The sequence below is a fragment of the Otolemur garnettii genome, unplaced genomic scaffold (assembly GCF_000181295.1).
Source record: "Otolemur garnettii isolate 467f Iridium unplaced genomic scaffold, OtoGar3 scaffold00019, whole genome shotgun sequence".
NCBI lineage: Eukaryota > Metazoa > Chordata > Mammalia > Primates > Galagidae > Otolemur > Otolemur garnettii.
In genome coordinates, this window is record NW_003852414.1 from 13,704,073 (window position 1) to 13,722,648 (window position 18,576).

Consider the following 18,576-nt stretch of genomic DNA (forward strand, 5'->3'; position numbering starts at 1 on the left):
AGAACGCATTATTTCAAAGAGCTGTTTCACAAGAAATTATGGAAATGACAAGTGACCCATGAATATATGGCAACGTTAAAACTCTCTGGCAATCAAAAGACAATTAGAGGAACAATGGATCACCTTGCACTACTTATCAAATTGGCAAAGTTTAAAAACGAATAATAGTGTCTGAAATAATAATAATAGCGGTGGAAAGAATCTGGGGAAATAGCATATCTGATCTAATATAACAGAACTAGATGAACCCCTCCTAATGGGGGAGTAAATTGGTACGTTTGTGGGAAGCCATTTAACAAAATACATTTTAAAAACTACACAGTATTAACACTCAACATTTAGAAATTCAGTTTCTTGAGAATTGGGTACATGTAAAAATTTGAAAGCAAGGATGGTCACACCATTTCATTGATACGTAGTATGTGAGGCAACCTCTATGACCAACCTATGAAGAGACAAGTCCCCTAAATTTAATGAATTTGCTGTAGTGATTAACGACCACATTTTACGCAGGCGTGTAACACGTAGGAAAAAATGTAAAAAAGAAGGGGCCAACAGGTGGAAAAATTATTTCTTTTTTTCCATAGTATATTTACAGGTCATTTAAAGTTTTGCCTTTGGGTGTCCTATTATTTTATAAATTACTCAGACTAACATGGGCCGTGCCTGTAGGCATAAGAAGTGTATTTTGAAATGAAGAACCCAAGTCAGTCACTGCGTGTGCAGACCTATTGTTCATTTCTGTACCTGTGGAGGCTGATTCTCTCCGCGGTTCTTTAAACCTCTAAAGTTTGACAAGTACATTTTGTGAAGGCAGAAAGTGATGTAGACACAAGGACGCCCAGACAGACAGACACAGGTCTTGGGATGAGACACAATGCAACCCAGTTCCAGGCAGAGAGACTTCCAGAGGTCCAAAGAGCCTCTGTGAGAGTGTTTCTGGGAGATCCCTCTAATTTCATTCTAGGGGCAAGGTGGGCTGCGCAGTGATCTCTGACTCCCTATCACAGTCTTTTAAAGAACTGACAATGGAAAAAACAATACTACAAGTCCAAGTATAGGGATTACGTTGTGCTAGATCCTTAGCGCTATGCACCCATCATCTTTTAGGTACTAAGATGCTCATTTTATATATAAAGAAAATTATAGGCATTAAAGAAAATGCTTCAGCTCTCATGACCCATATTCATATTATAATATCTCTTATTTTTGTACTTTTAGCAAATTCCCATCTTTTATTTTGTTAATATGAGGGCTAATTTTACTACAGACTTTTTCCTTTCTCTCTCTCTCTCTTGTCTCTCTCCTTTTATTTATTTATTTTGGATGGAGCAAAGGAATTTTCCTTGTAACTTCAGACCTATTCATCAGTTTACTAACAATGCTTGAATTCCCTTTGATATTTAAACGGTCAGATGACCAGATCTTTTTTGAAAGATGAAAGCTACCTTCATTAATTATGCTTGAAGGTGACAATGAAATCATTGGTAAGTCTTTTAAAAAACAAAAGCATACTTTTGGTTCTTGTTGGTGGTATTATAAGGAATGAATGGGGAGAAATCTTAATAATAAGTAAATTAAATTAAATTATAGTTTTTGAAGGCTTTATCCAACCTTCACCAAATCTGATAAGAATGGTATGGCAATGGTGGTCCCACTGGGAAAAATTATTTTCAAGGCTGTTGCTGGCATACCCACCTTCCCGGGGCTAGATTAAGGCAAGGCTGGGTTCTATACCTCATGTAACCAAAATGATTAAAAGAACACAAAATTAATCTTATGAGAACAGGGTCCTATGTAACACACCTTGGAATACAGAAGAAACGAAACCAGTCATTACTTAGGATTATCATTAATCATTCCCTAAATCCACTTAGAGGGGAAGATGGGGGTAAGAGATAAAGGATTTAAATTCCCTACAGAGATAACCCTTAATAGTGAAGGTTGTTAAATGTGGGCAAAGAATTTTTTGAAAAGGACTAAGTTCTGATTACATGATTAATATACAGATCTCGAGGAATCATGTTATTTCTCATGAAGAAAAAATTCTTACATAACCTATTATGCTAATCTTGGGTTATCCTAAGCTGTGCTTTTTTGGATTTTAGCTGAGAATACTCTTAATAGAGTAGCTCGTGTTACACTGTTACAGTTTATAAATGTGGGAATAGATATTGAAGGAGATCAAAGTTTTCTGTTCCCAAGAATATTTTTAAGTACAACACATCCATTCCAGTTATCTTGCCGATATATGGTCCCATTTAACTACAGGGGTGGAGAAATTAGAAACCCAGACCTCTCATTCCTTCTTGGGCCATTTTCTCATGAAGGAACAGGAGGTAAACAGGCGGTTGTGAAAGCCTTTCTCCCCTGCAGCCTGGCCAGGGGCAGATTTTCTGTAAACTCTAAGACACGTGTTTTAAATGATGCTTAGACATAATCTGATCTCAAACTTCCCACAAATTTTGCCAGTTTATTCAATGAAATTTATCTTTGAAACGATATTTTCTCCCTAAAACACAACAGTTATCCTTCTCCAGCCTAACAAGGGATGCAAATTTGGGGGCCCTGATGCCTAAGTACAATTTTATCATGGGGAAGATACTGACAAACTATTTACTTATTTCAATACATTCATAAAATATCTTCTCTATTTTGGTAGGTTTTTTTCTTTTTTTCCGTGAACAATAACAGATTATAAGAACACCATGGACTTAAAGGATTTCTGTGTCAGCTATGAATAAAATTCTTTTAGGGATGAAAAGAACCAACAAACGAAAACTAGTGTTTCCTTTTGATTGTGCAATAACTGACTCAAGTCTTGCTTGATTTAACACTTCTTAAAAAAAAAAGAATGTGAGAACATTCTTCCTCAAACAGAAGTCAACTTCGATTCTCCCAGGGCTCCACTGCTTGTATTAAAGCACTGTCTGCGAGCCTTTGTGTTGCCTACACATGCTAATGTATCTTTGCTTTGTCTGCAGTACAATTTAGGTTCTGGAAAATCTGCCTTGATTTAACAATTCTTTTCAATATGACCTCCCACCAATTCTCAGCTAACAAGGAGACACCCCGCGGAGGCTGTACTTTCTTCACCAAGCAGAACTGTCATGTATGACTGTCACCCAGAAGGATAGTGGTTAGACAATCCCTAAAATGATTCTAGCCCATCCATTGCTCTGAAAAGTCTACATCGTTTCCACTCCATTGACTATGATGTTGTAATTAAGTAACATCACCCAAAGCCAAGACCAAACGGCAACTGCGTGTGATAAATTTTCTACCACTGTAATGAAATAAAAGAAGAAGAGAATGGAAATAAAAGAAGGGAAAGAGTGATCTCATCTGGAGATACATTTTAGGAAAACCCCTAGCTAGGCATAGCTAAGACACAAACAAACACACTCAGCATTAACCCCCCAAGCACCTCTCAGGACCATTCCTCAAGCAGGGGAGGTTTAAAAAACAGAAGCTTTTAAAGGATGGCTGTGTCTATGGAAAGCACTGCTCCAAGATACAGTTAACATTTTGATTTTCCAATGTGATGAGAAGTTGCCCAAAGGAACCTATATATGTTCATTCTACAAAATGTGAACTAGATTAAATAGGGGAATGTAATTTAGATAAAGAAAATAGATGCATATCTTCTCAGGTAGATATAGCACCATACAAATTTTTATTTACCCAAATAAATTCATCTTCCCTTAGATCCTCAGCTTTACAAAAAATATATTAAACATAAAATAGCACAGAACCACTGTTTTTCTTCTAAGCTTATTTAAAATAAACACACATAGAAAGTCATATGCCTATCAATCAAATAATTTGCCGCTGCTTTCTTCTGATTAATACAAGAACTATATCTGCTTCGCCTAGCCAACTTTCCCAAAGAAAGCAAAATCACACACTGTTTGCCGAAATTATTAGTTCAAGAATAACGGAGATACCCTGCCCCAGTAGGAGTTATAAAACCAAGCGAAAGGATTAACAGTCATCAGCTAAGCAATTGGCTAAGTTATTTTTTTGGTTACATCTGCCTGAGATCAATCTCCTTTAAATTCACCCCCCCCCCCCGCCCCGCAGAGGTGCACACTGTGCGGTTTCCCTTTTTCTACCTACTGGGAATTTGCTGGATCCTGTGGACCACGACAAATGCATCAGACAGCCCCACTTTCACGGGGTGGTTGGTCGAACTTATCTGCGTGACCAAGACAGGAATCTGGAAAAGAAAGAGATCGACGTGTGTTAGACTTGAATCTGGAAAAGAAAAAGATCAATGTGTGTTAGACTTGAATTTCATGCAGGCGTGGGAAGAAGTGGCATCTTCAGGTTTAATGGATAACACCAGATGATGAAGATGGAAAACTAGAGAAGGAACAGGAAATACTAGAGGCATATAATACTGAAAAAAAAAACAACTCAGTTCAGCGCCACTTGATGAGTTAAAGAGATAAGAATGTTCCTAGAGATGATTACTTGACCTTGAAGGCAGGAGACTCTCAGAGAGTCTGGTGGATACTGGTTGCTTGCAACTTACCACACACATAGGGACACCATGAACGCACTCAGTGCTGCCTATCCCTTCAGGAATAAAGATTCTTCTCTTAAAGTTTGTTCTCCAAAAAGACTTTATTATGTATTTATTTTCATAGAGATTTAAAAAATCCTTGTTTACACGTGGCATCACAGATGTGACACGCAGAGAATGACAAACAAAGTCACCTCTGAACATTTTATGAAACAATGTTATTGTTGATTCGTATAGATTAAAATTTGGCAATCATTCACAGATTGCTGAACTTTCCCATTCTAGTGGGAATTCCTATGAAAAACTTGTAAGTTCTTCTGGGTCGTCTTGAGGTCACAGTTCCTAAATTTGAATCTCAATGGAACTAAAATCTGACTCTGACAGGCATTTGTAATATTTACAGCTTAAAAACTAAAATGGACTGGGTGGTGCCTGTGGCTCAAAAGGGTAGGGCGCCGGCCCCATATGCCAGAGGTGGTGGGTTCAAACCCAGCCCCGGCCAAATAAATAAATAAATAAATAAATAAAACGGACTGAGAATGTATGAAAAGGGATAAAATAGTTACACATGAAACAAACTCTTAAAGTTTATTTTTCTAGATTTGGGAAAGTGTTGTAAGGTGTGGTTACTCTCTTTATTATCAGTTCTGTAGAAATAAAAATGGAAATGAAACCCTCTTCAATAAATAAAGGGACAGGAGAGAAAGAGGAGACAAAAGGTCTTCTGGTAAAAATAAACAGATTTTGGGTCATCTCTGGGTAATGTAGTCAAGATTACATTAGAGATGTATAAACCATAATAAACAGAATTAAAAAAAAAGAATGGGAATCAGTTGGAGGAAAGATGTAATGAACGCTTCTCTGGCTTATTTTTGGCTTGTCATGAAATTGTCAAAGGGCTATTTTGTTGGAACTGACAAATTAAGAAGAAATTTAACTGGTTTTGGAATCTGTGAGACTATTTTGAAACCAGTCGATGGGCAATGACATTTTACCTTTATGTACTATTTGAGTCCTCTCTTAAATAATGTTTAAGTGTTTGCAAATGTTATATCTGTATGACCAGTTGTTCACCAACATAAAGTAGTATTCTGCTATTTGGATGACACAGAAACACAGAACAAGCCAAACAAAGTCAAGATTTCTGTCCCTAAAAGCCCATTTACTAAATGAGAGTGTGATATACATTATTTAGTGACCTGATAAGCTGGATTCAGTATCGGTATGTGAAATCTCCATTTTAAAGGGGCATTACACTATGACCCAGGCTTACTCTCCATGTTCAAGAGTGCTGATATAAATGTGATTTGTATTTGGGACAGATTTACCGTTAAAGAAAGGACAAACAGGTGAAAAAGCATAGGAAAATTCCAAGTTCAAGTTATATTTTTGTCTATCCTAAGAAGACATGGTCATATCATTTTTAAGCAGTGTTATTAATAAATTCCGGCATGGAATTATGATGGCTATGCTGCTGGCCTTTGTCCCTTCCTGTCATTCCCCAACATCTATGACTACAGTTTTCCTCTGCAAGATAAGAAATGGAAATGTATTGTATTTCTTCTTTTCCTAGATTCACAGTTTACATTGCCATCGATTGGAAAATCGTGCTGTATGGTTGCGAATGTTACGTGTTTATTCTAGAGCTTGTTTTCCAGGTTACATGATTCCTACAGCCCCTGCAGAAATGTTCTCCTCTCTCTTCAGATCACACATTCCACCCTGTCTATCTCGCTTCCCGTCTCTTCCCTTCCTTAGTCATCTTTCACTTTGATTTTATTTTCTCTCCTTCCTTTCATTCCCTTCCTTATGTTCTGTCTCTACTCCTCCAGTGCCTTTGTCATTTTTAAAATACTTATTCTTATTTCAAGTTAATATAAGGGTACAAATGCTTGGGCTACAGTCTTTGGGTTTCTTTTTTTTTTACTGTTTGGAATTCATTGAGTGTATAAAGAATTAGGTTACACTGCTTGCATGTGTTAGATAAAGTCCCTCTTATTATTGTGTCCCACCCCCCCCAAGAGGTGTGACCCCACCCCCCTCCTGCCTCCTCACTTCCCCCTCATTTGTTCATATCCCTTCTCTCCCCCACCTTGTATTAGCTCATCTAGTACCTTCATATTAGAATAGAGTACTTGGATTCTTGCTTCTCCATTCTATTTTTTGTGTTTCTAAGGTTACCTTCAAATTGTAGTTGAGCCCTTCACCCAGGGGGCGTGCTGCATACCCTTACATTATACTACATATAAATTATTTTCCCCCAAAAGGCATAGACATTGCTACTGCTACCATGAATATCTCTATCATGAGTCTTAATATAATTCAAGAATAGATTTCTAAGAATAATGTCTACTACATATAAATTATTTTTCCCCAAAAGGCATAGACATTGTCCAGGCTATTTGATAAGATAGAAAAAAGATCATGAATTCATTCACCAGATATTAGTCAAGTATATTACCTGTATTATTGTAGGAAACAAAATTACACCAGAGCAAAACAAAGACTCTGCTTTCATAGAGCCCACATTCTAGAGGGTGGAGGCAGACATTACATCAAAAATATAGCACACTAAAAGGTGCTAAAGAGAAAATGAAAACAGGGTGAAGTGACAGAAAGGAGGGTCACACAAGTGGAGTCACTCAAGTGACATAAGTGACACATAGAGTGGCTTTTTGGCAGAAATTCAAAGGACGTAAGAGAGCCTGCCATGGGGTATTTGGAAAATAGCTTTAGGAGGACAACCACTCACAAGGGCTTGACTGAATTGTTTTTGGTGTGTGTTAAGAGTTATAAGGTTACCTCTGTGGCAGAGCAGAGGTAGTGAACGAGAGGGTCAAAGGAGATGGGAGGTAGAAAGGGCAGGTTATAGGGAGTCTGTATCCCTCGCAACCCATGGTAGTCACATTGAATTTTATGCTACAAGTTATGGAAAGATTTTGGAGGGTTTTGAGCAGAAGAAGGATATTCTGTTAAGTCAAATATTTGAAAAAGATCAACTGGGTATTGTCTGATCAAGACTGTGGCAGAGCCAAGAAAGACAAGAGTAACTTGTCTCGGATAGGACAGCACCAAGCTTGACTTGGCTAGGAGTGTATCACAGTTGACCAGGTGAGAGAAGGGTGCCATGGGCGTGACATAGGAGAGGTGATGGTGGCAGCAGTGACAGAGGGATAGATTCTGGATGAATTATGTAGCCATTGCTATTGAGATATCCCACAGATCTCATAGGGACGGGAGAGGAAAAGGTGTCACACAGGCTTCTGCCCCCAGCAGTAAGGAAAATAGAGTAGTGTTTACATCAGGAATGCCAAGAATTTGAGGTCTCATTCACATGGCAGTCTACAAAAATGCTAGACTCCCATCCTCCGGATCAATGTGCGCAGCTTTTTAGGTAGCCCTGGAGGGCACCCAGCTGGAGGCCCCTGAGAGAGAAAGTGTTGGAAGGGTGATCACTTCATGGCAGACTCACTGGCTTCAGATTGCTTTTCCTTAAAATGTTACAGTGCTTATGAGTAAAAGCATAGGATTTCCGAAACTGCAACCTTTTGTATTTATTAAACATTAAAATGAAAATGTTCAAGAAGCTTTCAATTCTCTACATTCTCCTAGAAGCCACTCAAGCCTTTTAGGAAAACATTGACACCCCAGGTTTTGAGAAGGCTACTTTTGGGAACTGAAGGAAATACTGGATATTGCCAAAGATGCATTTGGAAATGGTGAACAACTCGGGGCTCCCTACAAAAACACGTCGACCTCTCCCCCCCCCCGACACAGCCTTATCTTTCTCACGGTGCCTTTCTTGGATCGTAATATTTCTAAGTCAAAATATCAAAGGCAGCTGAGCCATCAGGTTAGGTTTGCTCTCTGTGAGGAAGCCAGACCAGTCTGCAGGGTTCCATGTCAGTACAAAATTAGATACCACTGAGATGAATTAGGAATACTTTATTATTAAAAGCCACAATATAAATGAACTGCTTTTAGACTAATATCAACAAAACAAGTGTATGAGTGTATGTCTGTGTGTGTGTACACGCATGCATAAACAAACTACTTTCAAGTATAGCCAGTATTGGGGAAAATTAGCACAAAAACGGGATTCTCATATTGGCATGATCATCTAGAGGAATCTGTATTAACAAAGGTATGAAATACCCAACTTGGCGAATCCCTGCCCCAAAATACTTCAAAGCACCAAAACTCTAAAATCTTTGATTACAGAAAACTCTTTCTTATCCCTTCTACAAATTTCTATATTCATCTTTAAAATGTCTCCTAAGGTGGGGTTGTCAAGAAGACAATCTGAAGCAATTCTCAACTACTGAAGTTATTTCTGTAAAGAAATACAGCTTCTTTATTTTCAAGTGCCTATAATAGTTGCCTTGTTAAGATTAAAGCAAAGCTAAATTGTAACTGGGCCGGGGTATGATTGCAATTGAATCATACATTTCTGGCAATAGGTTTTACAATTACCTTCAGTCCACAGGATGAAGAGGTAAAGACGACATACCAGTTAAAATACGCTTCCACTGTGGCTTCAGAAAGCATTTGCGAATTCTTTTTTTAACAGTATTTTAATTTTTGTTCCATTTTATAAAATACCCATAGGTTTATTACTGGTATAAAGAAGCAGCAAAAGAGTTGTAATAGCTCATTAGAATTAAGGCCAAAGAAAAAGACATAAGCAGTGGACATAAGTAAGTATAGCAGAGTATGCTGGCCTTCCAAAAAAAGATTCTGAGACAAGAGCTGTGCTGTCATCTGAACCTCTAACACGTGAGCTTTTTACATTTGTCTCCAAGCAGGGAGATAGCAGAAAGCTGCTTCTGTCAGAGGTAATGGAATTGTATTTTCCTCTCTGTTCTGTCCTGCAAACTTTGCCAAAACATTCATTTGTTTCCATTATGGGCCCAGCTATCTATCTAATAGGCAGTGCCGTATCTCAGCGAGAGCTTGATTGTATAGTTATGAGTTCCAGAGCGTGAATCGCATGTCTGGCGGGGCTTAACTGGACCAGAATCACTCAGACTCTTCTTGAGTCACTTGCTAATCAGCAATATGTCGTCTGGTAGCTGAAACTAAGGACAACAATGACATCACCCCATAAAAAACCCAAAGCTTTCGATTTTACCCACTCTCACTGGGGTTCAATGCTTAACTCCCCACCTTGGCTTCGTAAGCCTTCTGACCTGGCTTCTGTGTTACTCAGTATGGAACTAATTTTAAAAAGTGATGCTCTCTTTTATGATTACCAAAATAACACTTAAAGTCCAAAACAGTAATGCTGAACTGCTTGGAAGCTTCCTTTGATGAGCGGGGCTTTTGGTTAAATAGGACAGGTAACAATCCATTTGCTTTGCTGAATATTGCTAGTGACTCACGTGGTTATTTTAATCCCTCTCTAGGGTACAGATCCTGAATCCTTTCCACCATGTGCCAGGTTTTGAGCAATACACGTCAAAGCAAAGGTGCGCTGTAATTGAAAGATCACTCCTAATTGGAAGATGCCTCCTGCCCCCATCTCCACAATCACACCCTGTTAAAAATCAGCAAGGAGACAAGTAATAAAGTAATAGCAGAAAATTGGTAAGTAAAGTCTGCCTCTGCTTTCCAATTAGGGTTTCAAACTTCCCCTCTACCTGGCTCCTGGGGTATGAAAAAAGAAATCGGTGAAGGAGAAATTAGAGAACACTCTTCAGTAAATTTTCCAGTCAGTTTTTTTTTTACCATGTAGAAATAAAGGGCAAATGATTCCAGGGCTTTCTGATACCTCAAGAAAAAAATACAAATCTCTATTGTATGAAATCTTCTAATATTGAAATGCTGGCAATCACATATACATTTCACAAGCATACACACACACACAGAGTATACACAATCAGTGTGACTTCTGAATTAAAGATTGCTCGCTGTCGGCCAGGGGTGGTGGCTGACGCTTGTAATCCTAGCCCTCTGGGAGGCAGAGGCAGGAGGATTGCTTGAGTTCAAGAGTTCGAGACCAGCCTGAATAAGAGTGAGACCTCGTCTTTACTAAAAAAAATTGAAAACTTAGCCGGGCATTGTTGGGGGCGGGGTGCCTGTAGTCCCAGCTATTCTGGAGGCTGAGGCAAGAGGATCTCTTGAGCGCAGGAGTTTGAGGTTGCTGTCAGCTATGACACCATAGCACTCTACCCTGGGCAAGAGTGTGACTCTGTCTCAAAAAAATAAAAAACAAACAAATAAAGATTGCTCACTGTTGAAATAAAAAACTGGAGTTTGAGCTTTATACATAGGGAGACTGTCAAGCAAGTCCCTGCCTGAGGAAGACTTTGCAATGGGGCTCAAAATACTCAGGATTGTAACTGGAACCGCAGCTAGATAAGGAGCTCCCGGGAACATGACTTGGGAATAAAACACCAGTAGAAAACAAAGGAGATTAAGGAAACTCTACATCCTGGGTTAAAGGGAGACACGTAGAACATATCAGCCTTTAACCTCAGGGACAAAGGTACTCTTTGGTCATGAGCCATCAAGGCAGGGAAATTGGATATGGCCCCTCTGGGGGGCACCCACCATGTGAAATAAAACTGTCAGTGTCACATCAGGGACAAAGGGTCAGGAGGCTTGGAAGGCGGGAAAACAAAGCACCAGAGAGGTCATATAAATTGTCCCAGGACAATAAAACCACCTAGTGACAGAGACAATGCTAAAAGGTTTCCTAGTTCTAAAATCACTTCCTCTAGGGCACCTAGCCTTCTATATGGCTATTGTATTTATTTATTTATTATTATTATTACTCACAGCATTTGCTATTGTCACATAATAAATGGAGAGAATAATTCAATTTATCATTTTTTAACAATAGGGAAAGTAGGCCAGAGGCAGTGGCTCACACCTGTAATCCCAGCACTCTGGGGGGCCGAGGCAGGTGGATTGCTTGAGTTCAGGAGTTCAAGAGCCAGAGTGAGACACTGTCTCTACTAAAAATAAAAAAACTATCCAGGCACTGTGGTGGATGCCTTTAGTCTACCTTATGAGGCAGGTAGATTGCTTGAGCCCAGGAGTTCGAGGCTGCTATGAGTAGTTAGGCTGATGCCACTGTACTCTGACCTTTGCAACAAAATAAGGCTCTATCACAAAAAGAAAAAAAAATAGAGAAAGTAACAAAAATTCATGTGTTGGGAGATTCTATTTTTGAGATAATTAGAAAATAAAATACCTCTAGAAATGCAAATAAATGACATCTTTAAAGCTATGCAGATAAAATTTTCATTCTTTATGTATTTAATATATAAAGTGCTATGATAATAAGAGTGTCTGTCCCTATTATTTCCTTAGAATTATTTCATCAGAGTTTTTAATCAGTATTTTACCGCACCTAGGTTTTTTCAACCTTGTAATATAGGTTATGCAAATAAATTTTATAAACATAAATTTTTTTCTTCTCACATTTATACATTTTCTTGGACGTATAAATATTATATTCATGTAAGTCAAACATTCTTACACATCCAAGAATCCCCAGAGAAAGCAAATGACTTTATATCTAAATGGCGATGTTCCCATAGTGGAATTCAATGTGCCCTTCTCTTACACTCTTGAATTCAACAAATGTTCAATGCTTAACACTTTCAGGCTGCTAGACATGAGTGAAGGGTCATTACAGTTTAACAGAAATAATCTTCAAAGAAAATTTAGAAATGCATCCAGGACCCCACCGAGACCGGTAACTCATTGGCAGTGGGGATGTATCGCTACACATTCTTCCAAAGAAGCAGTGAATGGTTACCCCCAAGGAACAGTAGATTTCAAGACATGAATAGTAGACAAATTACAAAGTAATTGTACTTAATAAACAGTAAAGTTCCTCTCTCTTGGCCTCCTTTAAAATTGGGGGGGTGAAGGGTGGGCAGACTCCCAGCGTGGGCACACATTCTCTGCAATGTCTCCTGCTGTCCCATAGTTGGATTGTGTGACTTTTCTTTAATTTTTTTTTTTAAATTTCAGATTGAAATGTGGGTACACATGTTTAAGTTACATTGTTTTCATTTTCTAAGGTAAATACATTCAAGTTGGAGCTGAGCCCTTCACTCCATGACTTTTTGTTCAATGTTTGTTCTCACCTAATGACCATCTGTATTCCTGACGTGAGCTAGAATACAGGAAAAATTGCCATACACACAAAAAGGATCACGATATTGCATGGTGTGTATCTAGAGTAACAAGATATGCCAAGTAAATGAGAATAGAAATGAAAAAAAGTAGAGGAAGTACAACTTGTGAAATGTGATTGGGACGCAAGGAGAGAAGCTTCCAGGACAGTGAAAAAATCTGGTTTCAAATTTCTAATGTTTTTGAAATAAAGTATTTTTTGAGAAGAGATAGTTTTCTTATCAATAGACCAGAAATTTCAGGTTAATATAAATTTTCATTAAAAAAAAATTGTCAGGGTCTACTGGCAACTTAATATAAAAAAATCTGGGTTCTAGGTAGTTATTAACAAAATAGGAAATATGCTGGTCTTTGCAAAGACTGATGCTCAGCTTTGCATGAGCTTAGCTCTGCATAGTATTAAAGTCATTTGTCCCAACCTAACTGCCAAAGGAAAAAATAAATAAAAAATAAAGTGAACCCTTTCAGGGAGAGAAAACATTACACACAGTCCCAAAGCGCTTATAAACAATGTCCAGCATTTGGTGAAAAAATTTCCCAGCGTCCAAGGATATTAATCAAATGAATTAAAAATCTAGAGAAAAAAAAGTAAACAGATGACGGAGATAGACCCAGAGGAAATCTAGATTCTGGGATTATTAACCACAAAATTTAAATAAATTATTATTAATATATTCAAGGAAGCAGATGATAAGATGGTTAATTTTTGTCAGATAATTATAACTGGGTAAAAGAAACAATGCCTGTGCTCAACCTGGAAAGTGCATTAACATGAACATTTGGCAACTGAGATAATTTTTTTTTCAAAAAGGTATCTTTCCTTTTGTACTATGGCTGCATCTTAACTATATTTTTGAAATTAGCTAAAATAAACAGCTGCATAATTATTACTACCTCTTATTGGGGCCTATCACATGATCAGAACATCAAATCTTTGGTTGAATAATAGAGAACTATATAACCTCAGGAAAAATAATGTCTATATATTAAAAGGAATATGTGTCTCTGCTGTTTCTCTTACTAATATGGCTACAGACAACAACAAGATCTTGAAGAGACATCGAGTACTCTGCATAAATCATGTTCACTTTGATTTTAAGCGGCAACAGTACTTCCTTATTTCAATCCCACTACATGTAAGATTGTTATGAGGAGTATTTAAATTTCAGATTAATACCAGGGTATAAACCACTAGGGTACAATGTTTGCATTTGTTAGGTAAGGCCCCTGTTGTAGTTGTGCCCTTCACCTAGGAGGTGTGCCATAGACCCTTGGATTACACCCATTAGGTGAGAACACACCAATCCCTCTCCCTCCTCCTCTTTTTCTTCCCCCCAGCTTAAATTAACTGAATTTTTCTCTTCTGTGGGCATGTATAAGTTTTTCTACTGGCTTCCTATTAGTATTGAATACACTGTATACTTGCTTTTCCATTCTTGTGATAACTTTACTACTAAAGAGGATGTTCTCCAACTCCACCTAGGTGAATACAAAAGATGTCTTTTTTATAGCTGAATAGTATTCCATGGTGCATATATACCACAGTTTGTTGACCCATTCATGGGTTGATGGGCACTTGGGTTGATGCCACATCTTGGTGACTTGTCAACTGAGCTGCAATAAACAATCTAGAATAAATGTCCTTATGATAAAATGATTTCTTTCTCTTCTGGGTAGATACCTAGTCATGGGATTGCAGGATCGAATGGAAGGTCTACTTTGAGCTCTTTGGGGATTCTCCATACTTCCTTCCAAAGAGGCTGTATTAGTTTGCAATCCCAGCCACAGTATAAAAGTGCTCCTTCCTCTCTATATCCGTACCAGCATCTGCAGCTTGGGGACTTTGTGATGCGAGCTCTTCCAACTTGTAATTTTCTAATTTATCAATCATTCTTCAACTAATTTGCACTGTGACAAATTATGCTGTTTGAAAAATGTCTATAATAGGAGCATGAAAGGATCAGTGATCATAGTCAGTTGGTACACTGAGTTCCTAAGAGAAACATACTTAAATCCTGGCAAAAATCCTATCAGGACAATGAAAATAAAATTTGCTTTAATACATGTACTTAATCCATTATTAATTTTAATCTATAACTCAATTGTAATTATAATTTACATTTTTAACACGAGTGGTCTTAGATTACTGGGTTCGTGTAAGTCAGAAATTTTCTTCTCGCTCACACGGAACATAATAGAAAAACACAAAGCTGGCATTAGAAGGAACTTATTGCTGAAAGAATTACATTTATCATGTATGATCTAATTCCATAATTAAGCCACAAGCATTTATAGAACACTTTGTATGTGCCAATGCCTTTATGCAATGCTTCGGATATTAAGGATCTAAGAGACGGTTGAAGGATTGAGCACTATAAGGCACATGAAAGCACTTTGTAAAGGATAACACGTTATGCAAACTACTATTTTATACCATCACGTGACTGTAAATGTTTTTCTATAAGCAGAAGTTGTTTCTAGTTCTTATTCCCAATGAACAGAGACTCTTGATTTTGACTAATTTTCCAAATAGCCATTTGCCTCCGCAAAATAAAGCAGAAATAAGAAAGAAAAAAGATGTAGTCGAGGAAAGAAGGAATTGCTTTCTAACCAGGATAACGAAATAACAGAAAAGGCAAATAATAAAGTCAAAATGACTACTCTGAATTCTGAGTGCAGAGAGAAAACGTTCCATAGGACAACAGTCGAGGGTATCAAGCAATCTTTAAAATCGTCTATCTGCTTGTTATCTCCCAAGACAAAGTGGGAAAACTGTAATGGAACATATTTCTTTCAGAAGAATGAAAAAAAAAAAAAAGAAAAAAAAAACATTAAAAAAACTGCCAACCCAGAATAAAAGGAAAGAATCAACTGTTACTTTGTAATGTGAGATATCCTTTGAGAACAGTGTAAAGATGATAATTTTGATAACAAAGTCTTGGGGAAGAGAGAGAGAGAGAGACCACAATATGAACATGAACTTACATTTGGACAAAGTCTACAGTTGGTGAGATGGAAGGCGCTAGACTTACTGACCCTGCATCATTCCAGAAACTTCGCCACTGTTGGCTGAAACTGTTCCAAAGCCTGGCCGTGCAGTTCCAGCAATACACGAGATTACAATGAAAACTAGAAGTGAACGAATCCTTTTGAGAAATATTCCCTTAGCTTCTGGGGAGTGTGCTATGAGAGTATCGTGTGCTATGGTATCAAAACAGAGCTCTGGATGAAGAAACACAGAGCATGATTGTCTCCACGTAAGTGAAAAATTCCACAGGGGAAAACTTGTTAAAGGAATAGTAATATCTGACACGGTTATGGGATTTAAGTTGGCCTGGTCGATGGAACTATCAACTATCCCTGTCTTTATGGAATATATGGGTTTCAGACTGCTTGACCAAAGTGAATCATTTCTTATTAACATCTCTTTTGTAGTCAGGGATTCATTACTCAAGAAAAAAATGAGTCCCCCAGTTGAAAAGAGGATACTGAGACTGTAGTATTATAAATACCCATTAACCCATGGGTTAATAATGCCCATTATTAATTCACCCTGCCTACATTTCTTTCCTAACTAGTGACTGCCTGAAACGTTACATCTGTACTTCTTGGAACTTTTATCCTATAGTCATTGTCTAATAGACCTTAATTGTATTGTCAAAAGAGTTTGAAATCAAACATGGTATTATTCTAGTATAAATGTTCTGTAAATGTCAAGGCCATAATTTAGTAGATTTTCACTCTTTGTGAATCTGTTAAAACGAAACAAACATAAGTTTAAATCCCCTTGTTCTGTCACTCAGGTCTATAATTCATCTTTCCTTTCGGCTTTCAACAAACACTAGCCAAAGCAACGTTTATTGCTCAGCTGTCCTGGATCTCTTAAAGGTTTGGGTTGTTGAGCCACACAGGTTTCACAACTACTGATGCTTTTAAAATCAGAACCAAACAATGTCATAGAAATCAACAAGGCTAAAACCAAACAACAAAAAAAATGTAAACATTGAGCTCGAGATGAGGAACCCATCCAAATTTTAAATACATTTTTCTGAGAAACACTTCATAATACCATTAGACTATAATTACTCAATAATTTTAGTTAATTCATAAAACTAATGAAATTCACAGATCCGAATGGCAATGATAATAGAATACGAAACGAAACAAAATCCAAAGGACTAATAATCAATGAATCCAGAAAATTAAAGCAAATTGAAATTGTTTTTTAAGCAAAAGAAACCAAGAAGCAAGAAAACGATTCCAGATTCATGGCTGCAAAAGAACACTCTGAAGATTGGTAGCAGCGGGCGGGGTGAAAGTAGAAGGAAAATCGCCAACGTCTCACTTACTTCTTTGTATCCAAAGATGATGCGTCCGTCCATGAGGAGGGTTGCCTGGAACGTGAAGCTTCCCAAGTTGTAATTATCCTGGAGATGTACATGGTCCCACTGGACAACAAGGGCTGTGCCTATATACACCATCGGAAAAGGGAGAAATGCAATGATAAAAACATGGCAGTCAATTCTGGTGGGAGCCCTCACAAAAGCCGAAATCTGGCCTTCAATCCATTCATTGTACTATTTCAAGTTTATGGGGTTAATTAGAATTCTGCTTTTGAAATAGCATCAGAGATGTATTAAATGGGATTGAGTACTCTCTAAATATTTGGTAAACTCTAACTTCATGCTGAGGTTAATACTGAGGCAACCCGGTGGGAGGGAGTTTTGCCTTAGGAATGCCATTAATGCTAATGGACACTGTCTTCTTAAATTTCCCCGAAGAGCAGCCCAAGGGGATTTAAGTGAACTTCAAACACATTTAACAAATGCTGAGAGAGAAAGGAACACATTCAAAAAAGCTAGAGCCACTTAAAAATGACTTGAAAAATTTTCCACTCAGAATTATTCTGTTTCCGCAGGAAGTTCCTTTAACACTAATGGGAATTTTTTGCTTTGATTCAAAATGCTTGCATTTCTGTCTGTGTTGTATTCCTTCTAGGAGGTGGAAAGCAGCTTAAATCTTAGCCCTGGGCTAAGATTTCTGAAGTCCCCTTAAAGTATACTGGGATGAAACTCCAGGGCTATATATTATATTCTGATGACTTACTCAGCCAATGTTTATCATTAACTAGTAATATGCAATAAAAACTGAACCATAGTTTAATAGTTACCCCTGACAATCCATATTTTTGTTCGAACTGACATGCATATTTGCTTTTGTTTTTTAAAAAAGAAAACATAGGAACAGATAAAAAATTGTTTAGCTCTAAATATTGGATTTTCCTTTAACAAAAATCTTGTTACCAGAAAAAGTTGTGTTGGAAATGAAACCTACAGAACTAAAAGAGCCAAATTTATCTCCTGGCATTAAATAGTCATTAAAAAAAGAAATCACAATTGTAGAGCAGAATTAATTTTCATCAACTATTTGGTGCTATTGATACTACCATATCACTTGAGCTAGTTGTCAACTTTAAATAAAGGTGTTATTTCAAACAGTTTGAATACCCAATTGTAAATCCTTAAAGAATGTTAGCGTATAGAAGTGTATTTTTTTTTAAGGTAAAACTTTAGAAGTAAAAAATAAAAAAATCTTTTTGAACTTGACTTTGGTCCATTTAGCCAGAAGGAATACACCACACCTATCTCTGCTATGGGTGAAGGCCCACCCAGGACTCTTCCTGCCATGGCCATCTCTGTGTCTGTAATATCATTTTTTTTTAATTGAAAAAGCTAAGAAGTCAATAGAAAACTTCCCAGAATTTTACAAGCGTAGGGGTTTTCTGATCATGAAATGCCAAGTTCTTTCTCCTCCTTTCTCTATCACACCCTGGTAGTGCAGGGAAAACAATGAACTAGAAGGTTCCAAACAATGAGCTAAACTTTATAAGCACCTTC

At 37.5% G+C, this 18,576-nt stretch overlaps 1 protein-coding gene across 1 annotated transcript in view; it reads right to left on the reverse strand.

The window, feature by feature from the left end:
- PLXDC2 (plexin domain containing 2) overlaps positions 1-18,576 on the reverse strand; it is a 370,418-nt gene that overhangs the window by 90,147 nt on the left and 261,695 nt on the right. The window contains exons 6-7 of the mRNA XM_003786768.1: positions 17,029-17,147; positions 4,120-4,219 (exon numbers count right to left, since the gene is read on the reverse strand). Of these exons, the coding sequence (XP_003786816.1) occupies positions 4,120-4,219; positions 17,029-17,147 (219 nt within the window). The remainder of the gene's footprint in view (positions 1-4,119; positions 4,220-17,028; positions 17,148-18,576) is intronic.